The following is a 13,342-nucleotide window of genomic DNA, read 5'->3' on the forward strand; positions in this document are numbered from 1 at the left end:
AGTATTGAAATTTAATAATAGTCTTACAGAAACTATTTTCCTGCCTTAATATACATCAGCTTACAAATTGGAAATATGTAAAGTATCCACATGAAGCTTGCCAGCAGACAGGCAGGAACCCAGAATTCAATATAAATTAAACTGTTGGCTATTAAACAGAAAAGTCAACTATGTTCAGTTGCAGTGTTTATTCATAGACTAACTCGTGCAACGCCTTAATGTTTCTAAACACAGATCAGAACTGCAAAACTAGTCAGGTACAGAAGAACTTAACTCTATATTCTACTCACCTGGAAACATCTAAACATTTCCAATCCTCCCAACTGATCAAACTCCTCTCTCTCTCTCTCTCTCTGGCTATCCATCCCATAGGATGATGATGGTGCCTTTCAATCAGTTAGTGGGGTTTGTGAGGATACCCCACTCCTCAGAAAGGAACAGTGTGTGTGTGAATGGATTTTAGATGAGTACGGGGTTGCACAGATCCAGACCCACCCTCTCAACATCCCCTCCCGGATCCAGCAGCATGGTGGGGTCCAAGATGACTGGGGGAAGTTCTGTTGCAGTGAATGGCCAGACCAAGCTTCGATGCAAGGGATGCACTTCCCGGCACGTGTTTGCTAGATGGCTGTTGACCCTACAAGAGGGTTCATCTGTCCTTTGACAGGTCTTGTTTTCTGTCCTGCAGGGTGTCTAGTCACACACTTCACCAGGCAAGCTTGGTGGGAGAGCCGGTTTTGTCACCGACCACCTGACAGGTAGTACTGGGTTACATGGTACCAGTAGCACTCAGACGAGTGACCTCAAACTCCTGTAATAGTATAATGAAGGAATATTTTCTATAAAGTTACATTTAATTAAAACCAGCTTGAATGCACATTCTTACCACAAAACCTGAAGCCAATGCCTCAATCTTATACAGAAATGAAGATCTAAAGCAGACTTGTAGCAGTATCTATAACATAACGATGCAAAGAGTTGGGTGTGATGTATTAGCACGGATAGAGGACTGGTTAACTAACAGAAAACAGAGTTGGAATACATTGGGGTTTCTCTGGTTGGTAATCAGTGGTGAGCGATGTGCCGCAGGGGTCGGTGCTGGGCCCGCAACTGTTCACGATATACATTAACAACCTGGAAGAGGGGACCAAGTGCAGTGTATCAAAGTTTGCTGACGACACTAAATAGAGTGGAAACGCAAATTGTGCGGATACGGAGAGTCTGCATATAGATAGGTTAAGTGAGTGGGTATGGGTCTGGCAGATGGAGTACAATGTTGGTAAATGCGAGGTCATCCACCGGAAGGAAAAATGGAAGATCAGATTATTATTTAAATAGTAAAAGATTTCAGCATGCTGCTGTGCAGAAGGACTTGGAAGTGCTTGTGCATAAATTGCAAAAGGTTGGTTTGTAGGTGCAGCAGGCTATCAAAAAGGCAAATGGAATGTTGGCCTTCTTTGCTAGAGGGATTGAGTCTTAGAGCAAGGAGATTACGCTGCAACTATATAGGGTACTGCTGAGGCCATATCAGGAGTACTGCGTGCAGTCCTATTCTCTTTACCTGAGAAAGGTTCTGGAGGCGGTTCACCAGGTTGATCCCGGAGATGAGGGGATTAGACTATGAAGAGAGATTGACCCACCTGGGACTGTACTCACTGAAATTCAGAAGGATGAGACAAACTCTTATAGAAATGTATAAAATTATTAAAGGGATAGATAAGACAGAAGGAGGAAAGTTGTTTCCACTGGTAGGTGAGACTAGAACTAGGGGACAAAGCCTCAAGATTCAGGGGAGTAAATTTAGGACGGAGTTGAGGAAGAACTGCTTTTCCCAGAGAGTGGTGAATCTGTGGAATTCTCTGCCCAATGAAGCAGTGGAGGCTACCTCAGTAAATATATTAAAGACAAGATTGGATAAAATGTTGCACTGTAGGGGAATTAAGGATTATGAGGAAAAGGCAGGTAGGTGGAGCTGAGACCATGGTCAGATCAGCCATGATCTTATTGAATGGCGGAGCAGGCTTGACCAGGCCAGATGCTTCTATTTCTTATGTACTGACATCTTCAGATATTTTGAATAAACAAAGCCAATGCTGCATGTTATTCAACAAAATCCCAAGTGTATCATCCCAAACAGCAGTAGATAAACCTCAGCAGATAGGATGAAGGTGACAAATTGATTTCAGCTCTGTTGCAGACAAACAAAACCAAATTAACAATTATGTCAAATTTGTTATGTGGGTATGAATGTGCCTCCTATTATGAAGTTTCAAATACAAAAGGACCAACGTTAACTTGATTAATATTAAGCATGTAATCAGCATAGAAGAGATCATTCTCACTAATGATCCAAATATTGACCCACACCCCATTAAACACAATTTCAATGGATGCAGCAGTCAGTGCAAGGTGCCAAAAAATTCAATCCACTGTAATTTCTCTAACTGCGGGCTTGGAATAAGATCATCTCTTCCACGCAATGTAATACAATTGGATTAATTTACATTATTTCAAATTAAGTGTGGTATTACTAGAAAAGATATTTGTTACTGTAAAAGATGTTCAAAAGTTTGACGTTTTGACTCTCTGATTTGAAATCATACACGGGACAGAACTTGGGATTAGAAAAAGTCAACTAATGGTTGAGGTCACCATGGTTAGTAGATTACAACAGTATCTTGGAATCATAAAGATTAATATAAAACAGTTAAATTTTCCTTAGAATGACAATTAGAGCAGGTAATCAAACTATGAAGCAATCTGACGAACTATTCATTCAGCCGAATCTCACTTCCCAGCTCTTAAAGATAACCTATAAGGCTGGGATGAATGTGAAATGTAACTGCTGTCTCCAGATCTGATGTAGAATTTCAGATCCGCCAATATTCAGCTTACTTCAATATTCAGTTCTAAGGAAGGGTCTCAACCCAAAATGTCGACTGTTTATTCATTTCCACAGATGTTGACTAATCTGCTGAGTTCCTCCAGCATTGTGTATGTGTAACAAATTCTCAATTCCTTTCTTACCGTACCATTACATTAAGTTTGTGTCCATAGATAAAATGTTCATTTACTGTGGACTTAACAGGTATAACTCAGTACAGTCCATTAAAAACCAAAGAAAAACTGAACATCCACAAATGGCACTGATATCATTTAAAATAGTGCTCTACAGATCTGTGGACACAACATATAATAATCTCAGCAAATGCACTTCAGCAGTCAACTAAACCATGTAAGTGATGTAGCTTCAATTTAAATGTCACATACTGATCAACCTGTATGCCCTGTAGGGCAGATCAAGAATCAATGAAAACATTCGGGTCTCTAGGTAGTGTCAAGACAAATTTATGTTTTACAGTTTGAAGAAGTGCAAAATATATTTTTAACTCCAAGAACATGGAGAAAATCTAGAAAATCATTAAATTGCTAGTGTAAGATACATACCTGGGATCTTGCAAAATCTATGCAAATAATTGCAGATATAACATTTAAAAAGTGCAATGTACAAGGAGGAACAGGTGATTAGATTTTTGCTTCCAAGTTTTTTTTTTACCAATGGATAGCAATTCTAACTGTTTTAAAATGTTAAACACAACTACTAATGGTTGAGAGGCATTATTGGTTGATGATTCTGTGGTTGCCAGATCGTAAAATACCCAGCATAATGCTAAAAAAAATGTGATTTATAAAAATTTAATCTTACAATCACAGCATCCGAGATGTGAATAAGTATTAAAGTCATATTTTTAGTGCTTGTACAGCTGAGGACAACATCAGCTTCGTACTTGTTGACAGTCAATCCTAATATCTAACTTTAGATACACTAATGCCATACAAGTTCATCAAACAATTTGTACCACTTGTGCTTGGCTATACAGCCTCAAGATTTTAATTGGCCAAGGAACCAGGACTTCACCCCCCCCCCATGGAGGTGATCATGCTGGTCTTTTATACAGAGCTCCACGATCACATCATAAAGTGACTGCAGAAATAGTTGCTAAATGTTGCCAAGACTGGCAATTTAAACATTACACCATGTTTGGTACAAGATGAGAACATCTTGGATCTTGTAATTTATAATATTCAATTGACAACTCAGAAACATAAGCTGAATATATACTCGCCAAAAAACATGTTCAAAGTTAGTGACTTAAAAAGCACAGAAAATAAGGTAATAATTCACAATTTCAGCTGATTACTGGCTCACAAAAATATCCACAATGTCAGAATTGCAATTAATATAATTTCAGATGATCTCCCCTTGAGTGTTTAAAGAACCTTTCATTTAAAATTGACCACTCATTTGGCTGTAACTATAAAGTTGACTTTACTTAATTTACTGATGGCTTTTAATTCAAGATGACCAAAGCCAGAAAGTCAGATCTCATGCAGCTCAAAGTTATCTTTCATGTCCCTCTTCTCATTACTAAGAGCAGCTGAACTCAATTTAAGTGAATAGATTTCCCCCCATATTTTCACTTTATATTCTTCTATAGGTGATTTTCAGAACAGAATACTTTGATTTAGTATTGCATAGTAAATGCAAAAATAAACCTTTCAAGTAAATAGAAAAATCTGAACAAGTTCATGTTTAATTGTCAATCAACCATACATAGAATACCAATAAAAATAGGCAAATAAAACAGTGATACTCCAGGGCCAAGGTGCACAACACAGTACCAACAGTCACACATAGCACAAGGCACATGCCTGACATATAAGATAGCAATAAGGTGGATGATCTTGTTGTACAGCTACAGATTGGCAGGTATGATATTGTGGCCATCACTGAGACCTGGTTAAAGGATGCATGTCTCTGGGAGCTGAACGTCCAAGGATACACGGTGTATCAGAAGGATAGGAAGGTAGGCAGAGGGGGAGGCGTGGCTTTATTGGTAAGAAATGATATTAAATCATTAGAAAGAGGTGATATAGGATCGGAAGGTGCAGAATCTTTATGGGTTGAGCTAAGGAATAGCAGGGGTAAAACAACCCTGATGGCAGTTATTTATAGGCCTCCAAACAGCTGCAGAGATGTGGACTACAAATTACAACTGGAAATAGAAAAGGCTTGTCAGAAGGGCAGTGTTACGATAATTGTGGGGGATTTTAACATGCGAGTAGATTGGAAAAATCAGGTCAGCACTGGATCTCAAGAGAGAGAATTTGTAGAATGTCTGTGAAATGGCTTTTTAGAACAGCTTGTTGTTGAGCCCACTAGGGGATCGGCTGTACTGGATTGGGTATTGTGTAATGAACCGGAGGTGATTGGAGAGATTGAGGTGAAGGAACCCTTAGGAGGCAGTGATCATAACATGATTGAGTTCACTGTGAAATTAGAAAAAGAGAAGCCGAAATCTGATGTGTCGGTGTTTCAGTGGAGTAAAGGAAACTACAGTGGCATGAGAGAGGAACTGGCCAAAGTTGACTGGAAAGAGACACTGGCGGGAAAGACTGCAGAGCAGCAGTGGCTGGAGTTTATGCGAGAAATGAGGAATGTGCAAGACAGGTATATTCCAAAAAAGAAGAAATTTTCGAGTGGAAAAAGGATGCAACCGTGGTTGACAAGAGAAGTCAAAGCCAAAGTTAAAGCTAAAGAGAGGGCATACAAGGAAGCAAAAATTAGTGGGAAGACAGAGGATTGGGAAGTCTTTAAAACCTTACAAAAGGAAACCAAGAAGGTCATTAAGAGAGAAAAGATTAACTATGAAAGGAAACTAGCAAATATTGAAGAGGATACTAAAAGCTTTTTCAAGTATATAAAGAGTAAAAGACAGGTGAGAGTAGATATAGGACCGATAGAAAATGATACTGGAGAAATTGTAATGGGAGATGAGGAGATGGCAGAGGAACTGAACAAGTATTTTGCATCAGTCTTCACTGAGGAAGACAGCAGGATACCGGACACTCAAGGGTGGCAGGGAAGAGAAGTGTGCGCAGTCACAATTACGACAGAGAAAGTACTCAGGAAGCTGAATAGGCTAAAGGTCGATAAATCTCCTGGACCAGATGGAATGCACCCTTGTGTTCTGAAGGAAGTAGCTGTGGAGATTGTGGTGGCATTAGCGATAATCTTTCAAAAGTCGACAGATTCTGGCATGGTTCCAGAGGACTGGAAGATTGCAAATGTCACTCCATTATTTAAGAAGGTGGCAAGGAAGCAAAAAGAAAATTATGGACCTGTTAGCTTGACGTCGGTGGTTGGGAAGTTGTTGAAGTCGATTGTCAAGGATGAGGTTACAGAGTACCTGGAGGCATATGACAAGATGGGCAGAACTCAGCATGGATTCCTTAAAGGAAAATCCTGCCTGACAAACCTATTACAATTTTTTGAGGAAATTACCAGTAGGCTAGACAAGGGAGATGCAGTGGATGTTGTATATTTGGATTTTCAGAAGGCCTTTGACAAGGTGCCACACATGAGGCTGCTTAACAAGATAAGAGCCCATGGAATTACAGGAAAGTTACATACGTGGATAGAGCGTTGGCTGATTGTTAGGAAACAGAGTGGGAATAAAGGGATCCTATTCTGGTTGGCTGGCGGTTACCAGTGGTGGTCCACAGGGATCAGTGTTGGGGCCGCTTCTTTTTACACTCTACATCAACGATTTGGATTATGGAATAGAGGGCTTTGTGGCCAAGTTTGCTGACGATATGAAGATAGGTGGAGGGGCCGGTAGTGCTGAGGAAACGGAGATTCTGCAGAGAGACTTGGATAGATTGGAAGAATGGACAGAGAATTGGCAAATGAAGCACAATGTTGGAAAGTGTATGGTTATGCACTTTGGCAGAAAAAATAAATGGCCAGACTATTATTTAAATGGGGAAAGAATTCAAAGTTCTGAGATGCAACAGGACTTGGGAGTCCTCGTACAGGATTCCCTTAAAGTTAACCTCCAGGTTGAGTCGGTAGTGAAGAAGGCGAATGCAATGTTGGCATTCATTTCTAGAGGAATAGAGTATAGGAGCAGGGATGTGATGTTGAGGCTCTATAAGGCGCTGGTGAGACCTCACTTGGAGTACTGTGGGCAGTTTTGGTCTCCTTATTTAAGAAAGGATGTGCTGACGTTGGAGAGGGTACAGAGAAGATTCAATAGAATGATTCCAGGAATGAGAGGGTTAACATACGAGGAACGTTTGTCCGCTCTTGGACTGTATTCCTTGGAGTTTAGAAGAATGAGGGGAGACCTCATAGAAACATTTCGAATGTTAAAAGGCATGGACAGAGTGGATGTGGCAAAGTTGTTTCCCATGATGGGGGAGTCTAGTACGAGAGAGCATGACTTCAGGATTGAAGGGCGCCCTTTCAGAACAGAAATGCGAAAAAAATTTTTTAGTCAGAGGGTGGTGAATCTATGGAATTTGTTGCCACGGGCAGCAGTGGAGGCCAAGTCATTGGGTGTATTTAAGGCAGAGATTGATAGGTATCCGAGTAGCCAGGGCATCAAAGGTTATGGTGAGAAGGCGGGGCAGTGGGACTAAATAGGATAAAATGGATCAGCTCATGATAATATGGCGGAGCAGACTCGATGGGCCGAATGGCCTACTTCTGCTCCTTTGTCTTATGGTCAAACACATAAGAAATCAGTAAAATACAGTCACACAGGAAAAAAAAAGTCCAAGACCGAATCCATGAATGTTGCAGCCACCTGCAGTCGAACACAATGCAGTTTGTCTTCTGCCAAACAAACACTCGGCAGGCAGCACTGATTTTCACATCGCCTCCAGGAGTGCGTACCTGACTCTGACTCCTCTCTCCTGGACAGCCTTCAACAGGTGACACTGCAGCTTGACGCCTCGTCCTCACTACAACCCCAAGGTCATGCAACTCCCCCATCATCTGCCAATAAATCAGTGAATCAGACATGCAGCACAATGTTCAACAGGGTGCTGTGACCACAAGAAAAATAACTGATATGATCACTCATTGTTTGACTGCACACTGCCTTCACGCACCAACTCTAATGACACTCTGATACAAGCAGCAGCACAATCCGCACCAACTGCAGCTCCTTCAGCTTCTCCATCGATGAGCAACTCACTGATAAGAGTAGACCTTTAGTACTTTAACTACTTAATGTCCAGCAGGGTCTTGCGATTGTAAAAAATACATTTATAAAAAGCAATAAAACCAACCATTGCTTGACCACATAGAAGCCACTGCGATCAAATGTACTGTCGTCTTACTGGTCATTAGCCCATAACATCATCCAGTATGAGACTATCATCTTCATCATTGTCTGTAAAACAGTTTCAACTTTCCACATAGTATGGAGAAGTAAAACATTTGCATTTACATTATAAACACAAGAAATTCTGCAGATGCTGGAAATCCAAACCACCGTAAAGCTGGAGGAACTCAACAGGTCAGGCAGCATTTGTCGAAATGAATAAACAGTCGACGTTTCGGGCAGAGTCCCTCTTTCAGGACGGAAAGGAAGGGAGAAGATGCCAGAATAAAAAAGGTGGGGAGAGATGAAGGAGGATTAGTTAGAAGGTGATAGATGAAGCCAGGTGGGTTGAAAGGTGAAGTGCTGGACAGGAAGGAATCTGACAGGAGGGGAGAATGGACCATAGGATAAAGGGAAGGAGGTGGGGACCCAGGGGAGGTGATCAGCAGGTGAGAAGAGGTAAGGGCAAGAATGGGGAACAGAAGAAGAGGGGAGAGGAGGGAAAAAGTATTTTTTTTAAACCGGAAGGAGAAATTGGTAACCTCCAAGCTGATGGCATGAACATCGACTTCTCCTTCCAGTAACAATTTTATCAAGCATCGGCTGCCTATGATGTGAAGGTAAGGAATTTCAGGATTCTAACCAAATAGGGAAGGAACAATGAAACCCATTCAAGAAAGACACATCATTATAAGCATGCTGGTAGCTATGTTACTGGTTGTCATGGTGTTGTGTTCAAAAGATACCTCCAAAATAATTCCATTTGAAAAACTGAGTAAATTTTATCAATGATGGAAGGAATAGTTGTTAACCTTGGCAGATGGGTAACAATCAACCATTAAGCTATTTCATAATGCTGTTGGAGTTGTAAACATCAAATAAGTGGAGAGTTTCTTTAAGTCATCTGCAATATCCAAATTGCTTTATTGGAGCCTTTGCTCTGGTCCTGACTATATCTTTTCTCTAAATCCTGTACCGCATAAAAGTCTTGGGCAGCCTAGTTACATATGTGTGCCTAAGACTTTTGCACAGTACTGTATATTATATTTTTCCAGTTACCAAATAACACTTAATACAACTGAGCTAATACAAAGCTAAATACTCTCATTTTTGTTTCCTAACCACCTTCCAAATCCAACCAATATAGAGAGACAGAGACAGAGAGTGAGTGTGAGTGTCCAAGAATTTCACACAGTACTGCATTTGAGACAAGCTTAACAATATCTTATTGGATCAATGAGCGCCACAGCACAGAAACAGGTCCTTTGACCCGTTTGTGCCAAACTGTTATGCTGCCTAGTCCCACTGAGCCACATCTGGACCATTACCCTCCATAACTTTCCCATCCATGTACTTACCCAAACTTCTCTTATATATTGAAATCAAACACTTGCACCATCCTCTGAATGAAGTTCCCCCTCACATTTCACCTTTCATTCTTAACCTATGACCTTTAGCTACAGTTTCACCCAACCTCAGTGGGAAAAACCTGCTTGCATTAACCTTATCTATACCCCTCATAATTCATCAGATCCTGATGAAAGGTCTCCCCCTGAAACATCAACCGTACTCTTTTAATGAAGGGTCTTGGCCCGAAACATCATCTGTATTCTTTCCCACAAATGCTGCCTGGCCTGCTGCATTTCTCCAGCATTGTGTCTTGCCCCCTTCTCCAGCCCTTTATCTCTTTCACCAATCAACCTCCCAGCTCTTTATTTCACCCGTCTCCCTCTCTTGGTTTCACCCATCACCTACCACCTTGTACTTCTTCCTCCCCTCTCCCCCTCCTGGTTTCACCCATCACCTACCACCTTGTACTTCTTCCTCCCCTCTCACCCTCCTGGTTTCACCCATCACCTACCACCTTGTACTTCTTCCTCCCCTCTCCCCCTCCTGGTTTCACCCATCACCTACCACCTTGTACTTCTTCCTCCCCTCTCACCCTCCTGGTTTCACCCATCACCTACCACCTTGTACTTCTTCCTCCCCTCTCCCCCTCCTGGTTTCACCCATCACCTACCACCTTGTACTTCTTCCTCCCCTCTCCCCCTCCTGGTTTCACCCATCACCTACCACCTTGTACTTCTTTCTCCTCCTCCCTACTTTCCTAGACTGACTTTTCTTCTTACCAGTCCTGATGATGGGTCTCAGCTTGAAACATCGACTATGCTCTTTTCCATAGTACTGAGTTGGCCCTGGAGTGTCATACTCACAGACTTGTAGACATAGGGCCTCCATCCACAGTACTGGCCTACTGAGTTCCTCCAGCATGTTGTGTTTGTTGCCCTAGAAACAAGACTACTTCCTACTGTAGAAAACGTAAATTCAACTGAACCCAAAAGGAATGAGGATCACTGTCGCAGAATCCATACAGTTCATCCACACGTTTTTGCAAATGTCTAGTCTAAATGCCACACTTAACTGCCATATATATTTTAATTTAGCACAAAATGAAAGCAGACAGCCCAAATATGACTTAAACAAGCCAGAAGAGAATGGATCCTGCAAAACTATCTTAAACATTTGGGGCCAAAAGTGGGAACACCTTCTGATGAAATGTACAGTCTCGCACTGAATGTACCTTTCTCCATCTCAAGTTGTGCGGTACTGAACCAAATAAGATAGAATCAGAACAAATCAAAAGGCAATTTTGAGCAAACGCTTAAGGTAACAGCACTGTACTCAATCCAGAATAGCATGATGCAAAGCATTACCATTAAGACAGAGGACCAACTCTGGGTTCAGGAGAGTTACCAGGAACATCAATAAACATGCAAAAATAAGATTCTGAACTGGTGGAAATACAATTCAGGCCCACATGGATAATAATAGCAGGATTTTGATTGTAGACAAAGCTAGTTTATATAGAATAATCTGGTCAATATTATGTAGTGCTGCCAATTAAAAAGTTAACCACAGGAAGCTCCACGACCATTTCCATATTCAGTCCCTTACGGTCAAGATGGTGCTGAGCTACAAGGTCCGTTGAGATTAATAGGGATGGTTTTGGGGACAGAGCTAGAACTTAGGGGTCTGGTTAGGGTATAGATACTGGGACGAGGGGGAGTTCGAGATCAGAGGCAGGAACTGGTGGTCACAGTCCAGATCGAAGCACTCCACAGTGAAAGACCAATGATGCCTGGGGGAGGGTCAGGATGGCAGCCGCTGAGGATGAAGACCAATTACTCCTATGGTCAAGACTATTGTCAACAAGCCACTGTGACCAGAGTTGGTGACTCCTCCAGGTTTGCAAGTCTCAGGGTTGGAAGTCCATGCAGGCAGGAAGCACAAGGGTTAGTGAAACGCCAAGTTGATGAGACTGAGGGTCACAGGTCTGTGCAAATCTGAAGGTCAAGGCCCAAGGATATAAGCCTTGAGACAGCGATTCCAGAGGATGGAGGTCCTACGTCTGCAAGTCTGGGCTAAGGACTGATCTTGGAGGCCCAACATCTGTGAGCACGACACTCCAGGGCCAAGAACTGGAGGTCAGAGCCCAGAGGCAGCGTGTCCTGGGTTTGGAGGCCTGTCCGCTTGTGCAAGTGGGTGGGTGGGTGAGTGAAAGGTTGGGAAAGGGGCTTTTCTCTGTTGCTGCTTGTGTTGCTCTGCTGAACATTGTGGGAATGCTATGTTTGCGCCAGAAACTTACTTGGGCATATCAGAATTGTTATCACAACAAGGAAGATAGTCATGACAGGAACAAAGAAAACATCTAAAGATATTGACTTACTTATTTCCTTTGCCACTTCATCCAGTTTTTCTTCATTTCTGCTGATCAGGACAATACTCATGCCACGCTTGGCAAGCTGGGTTATAGAGAACAAAATTTAAAGAATAGTATATTAGAATTACTTTAATTAAAAATCATTTTTTTCATTTTGCACAGTTCATTTTTCAAAATATTTTTGAACACTAAATGCTATAAAAGGCATTCGGTGCAATGAAATGCCTTAGACAAAGACAAAACTTAACTGATTAAAAAGATGTTGACCACCACAACTGTGCAAAAATGACAAATGAAAATGAGCTAAGAAGCAACTTATTTTCTAACATACCTCCCTTGCGTAAGCCTTTCCAATTCCATCAGTTGCTCCTGTAACAACTTAAAAAGAAAACAGTCAAGTTAATGTTTTGTCACATTTAATTGGTTTTAGGTGCTCATACAAAATCAAAGATAGTGATTTTAACTATTGATAAAATAGCTTTCCTCTTTTTTTTTTGCAAACTGAAAATGATGTGTGCTTTTTAAACCTTGCAATCAATTCTAGAAAGTGTTCCTGGATGAAGTCAAATAAATCACAGTGGCTTCAGTAAATGCCTGCATGTATACCATGTGAAGTAACAAAACTATTTTTGAAAGCAACTTCTTGCAGATGTTGGGTGAAGTTTAGGGGAGGACTTATTGCAGTCTTTTTAAAAGAGTCACCATGGACATGATCAGATGAATTGTCTCCTGTTCTAACAAATCCTGTTCTATAATAAGATTTCAATCCAGATATTGCATGTATAACTTAATATTAAACTTTACACATTAACCAACTGGTTAAATAATTCAAACGCAGAAGGTCCTAATTCAATACTTCTCTAATCTGCACAGATTTAAATACCAAGAACATATGCATATACATGTGACACTCAAGCATCATCCAAGTCTGTCAAACAGAGTATTTTCTAACACTGCAATCATCAAGGAGTGGCTAAGTAAAACAACAGATGTATGAGTTAGGGTAAGTCATCTAAAGAGGAATCATACGGTGCATCAACAACCTCCACAGGCCGATTGTGGCTGCCAGTACAAACAATATCAAGCTGTAAAAATAATCTCAGTAGTTCTGTTAATTTATTATTAATTCCAAAGAACCCTGCAGGGCTTTGGAAGGGCCAAAGGGGTAGAAATGAGAAAGAAAAATTGGTTGTAGTTGAACAAAAAGATGAAGTAGCCAAATTTTGGCAAAAAGTAAATTGGCCAACTTTATCTAGTCTTGCCTAACCACCATAAGCACCCCTACAGCTAAACCATATTGAAACTAACTTCTTCCTAAGCAGTCCAATGATTTGTAGTCAAGGGCTGCTGGACACTGGCTTGATAATCTTGCAGAAAATGTGGAAAAGTGAGTAAATGTAGCTTTTGTTAGTGTCAGCCACATCCATAACACAAAATGAGCACAAGT

General features: G+C 41.1%; 1 protein-coding gene across 1 annotated transcript in view; it reads right to left on the reverse strand.

Moving 5' to 3' along the window:
* The window catches only part of hsd17b12a (hydroxysteroid (17-beta) dehydrogenase 12a), a 196,842-nt gene that overhangs the window by 127,354 nt on the left and 56,146 nt on the right, over positions 1-13,342 (reverse strand). Inside the window, exons 2-3 of the mRNA XM_063061789.1 lie at positions 12,227-12,273; positions 11,902-11,977 (exon numbers count right to left, since the gene is read on the reverse strand). Coding sequence (XP_062917859.1) covers positions 11,902-11,977; positions 12,227-12,273 — 123 coding nt within the window. The remainder of the gene's footprint in view (positions 1-11,901; positions 11,978-12,226; positions 12,274-13,342) is intronic.

Source organism: Mobula hypostoma, chromosome 11 (assembly GCF_963921235.1).
Source record: "Mobula hypostoma chromosome 11, sMobHyp1.1, whole genome shotgun sequence".
Lineage (NCBI taxonomy): Eukaryota > Metazoa > Chordata > Chondrichthyes > Myliobatiformes > Myliobatidae > Mobula > Mobula hypostoma.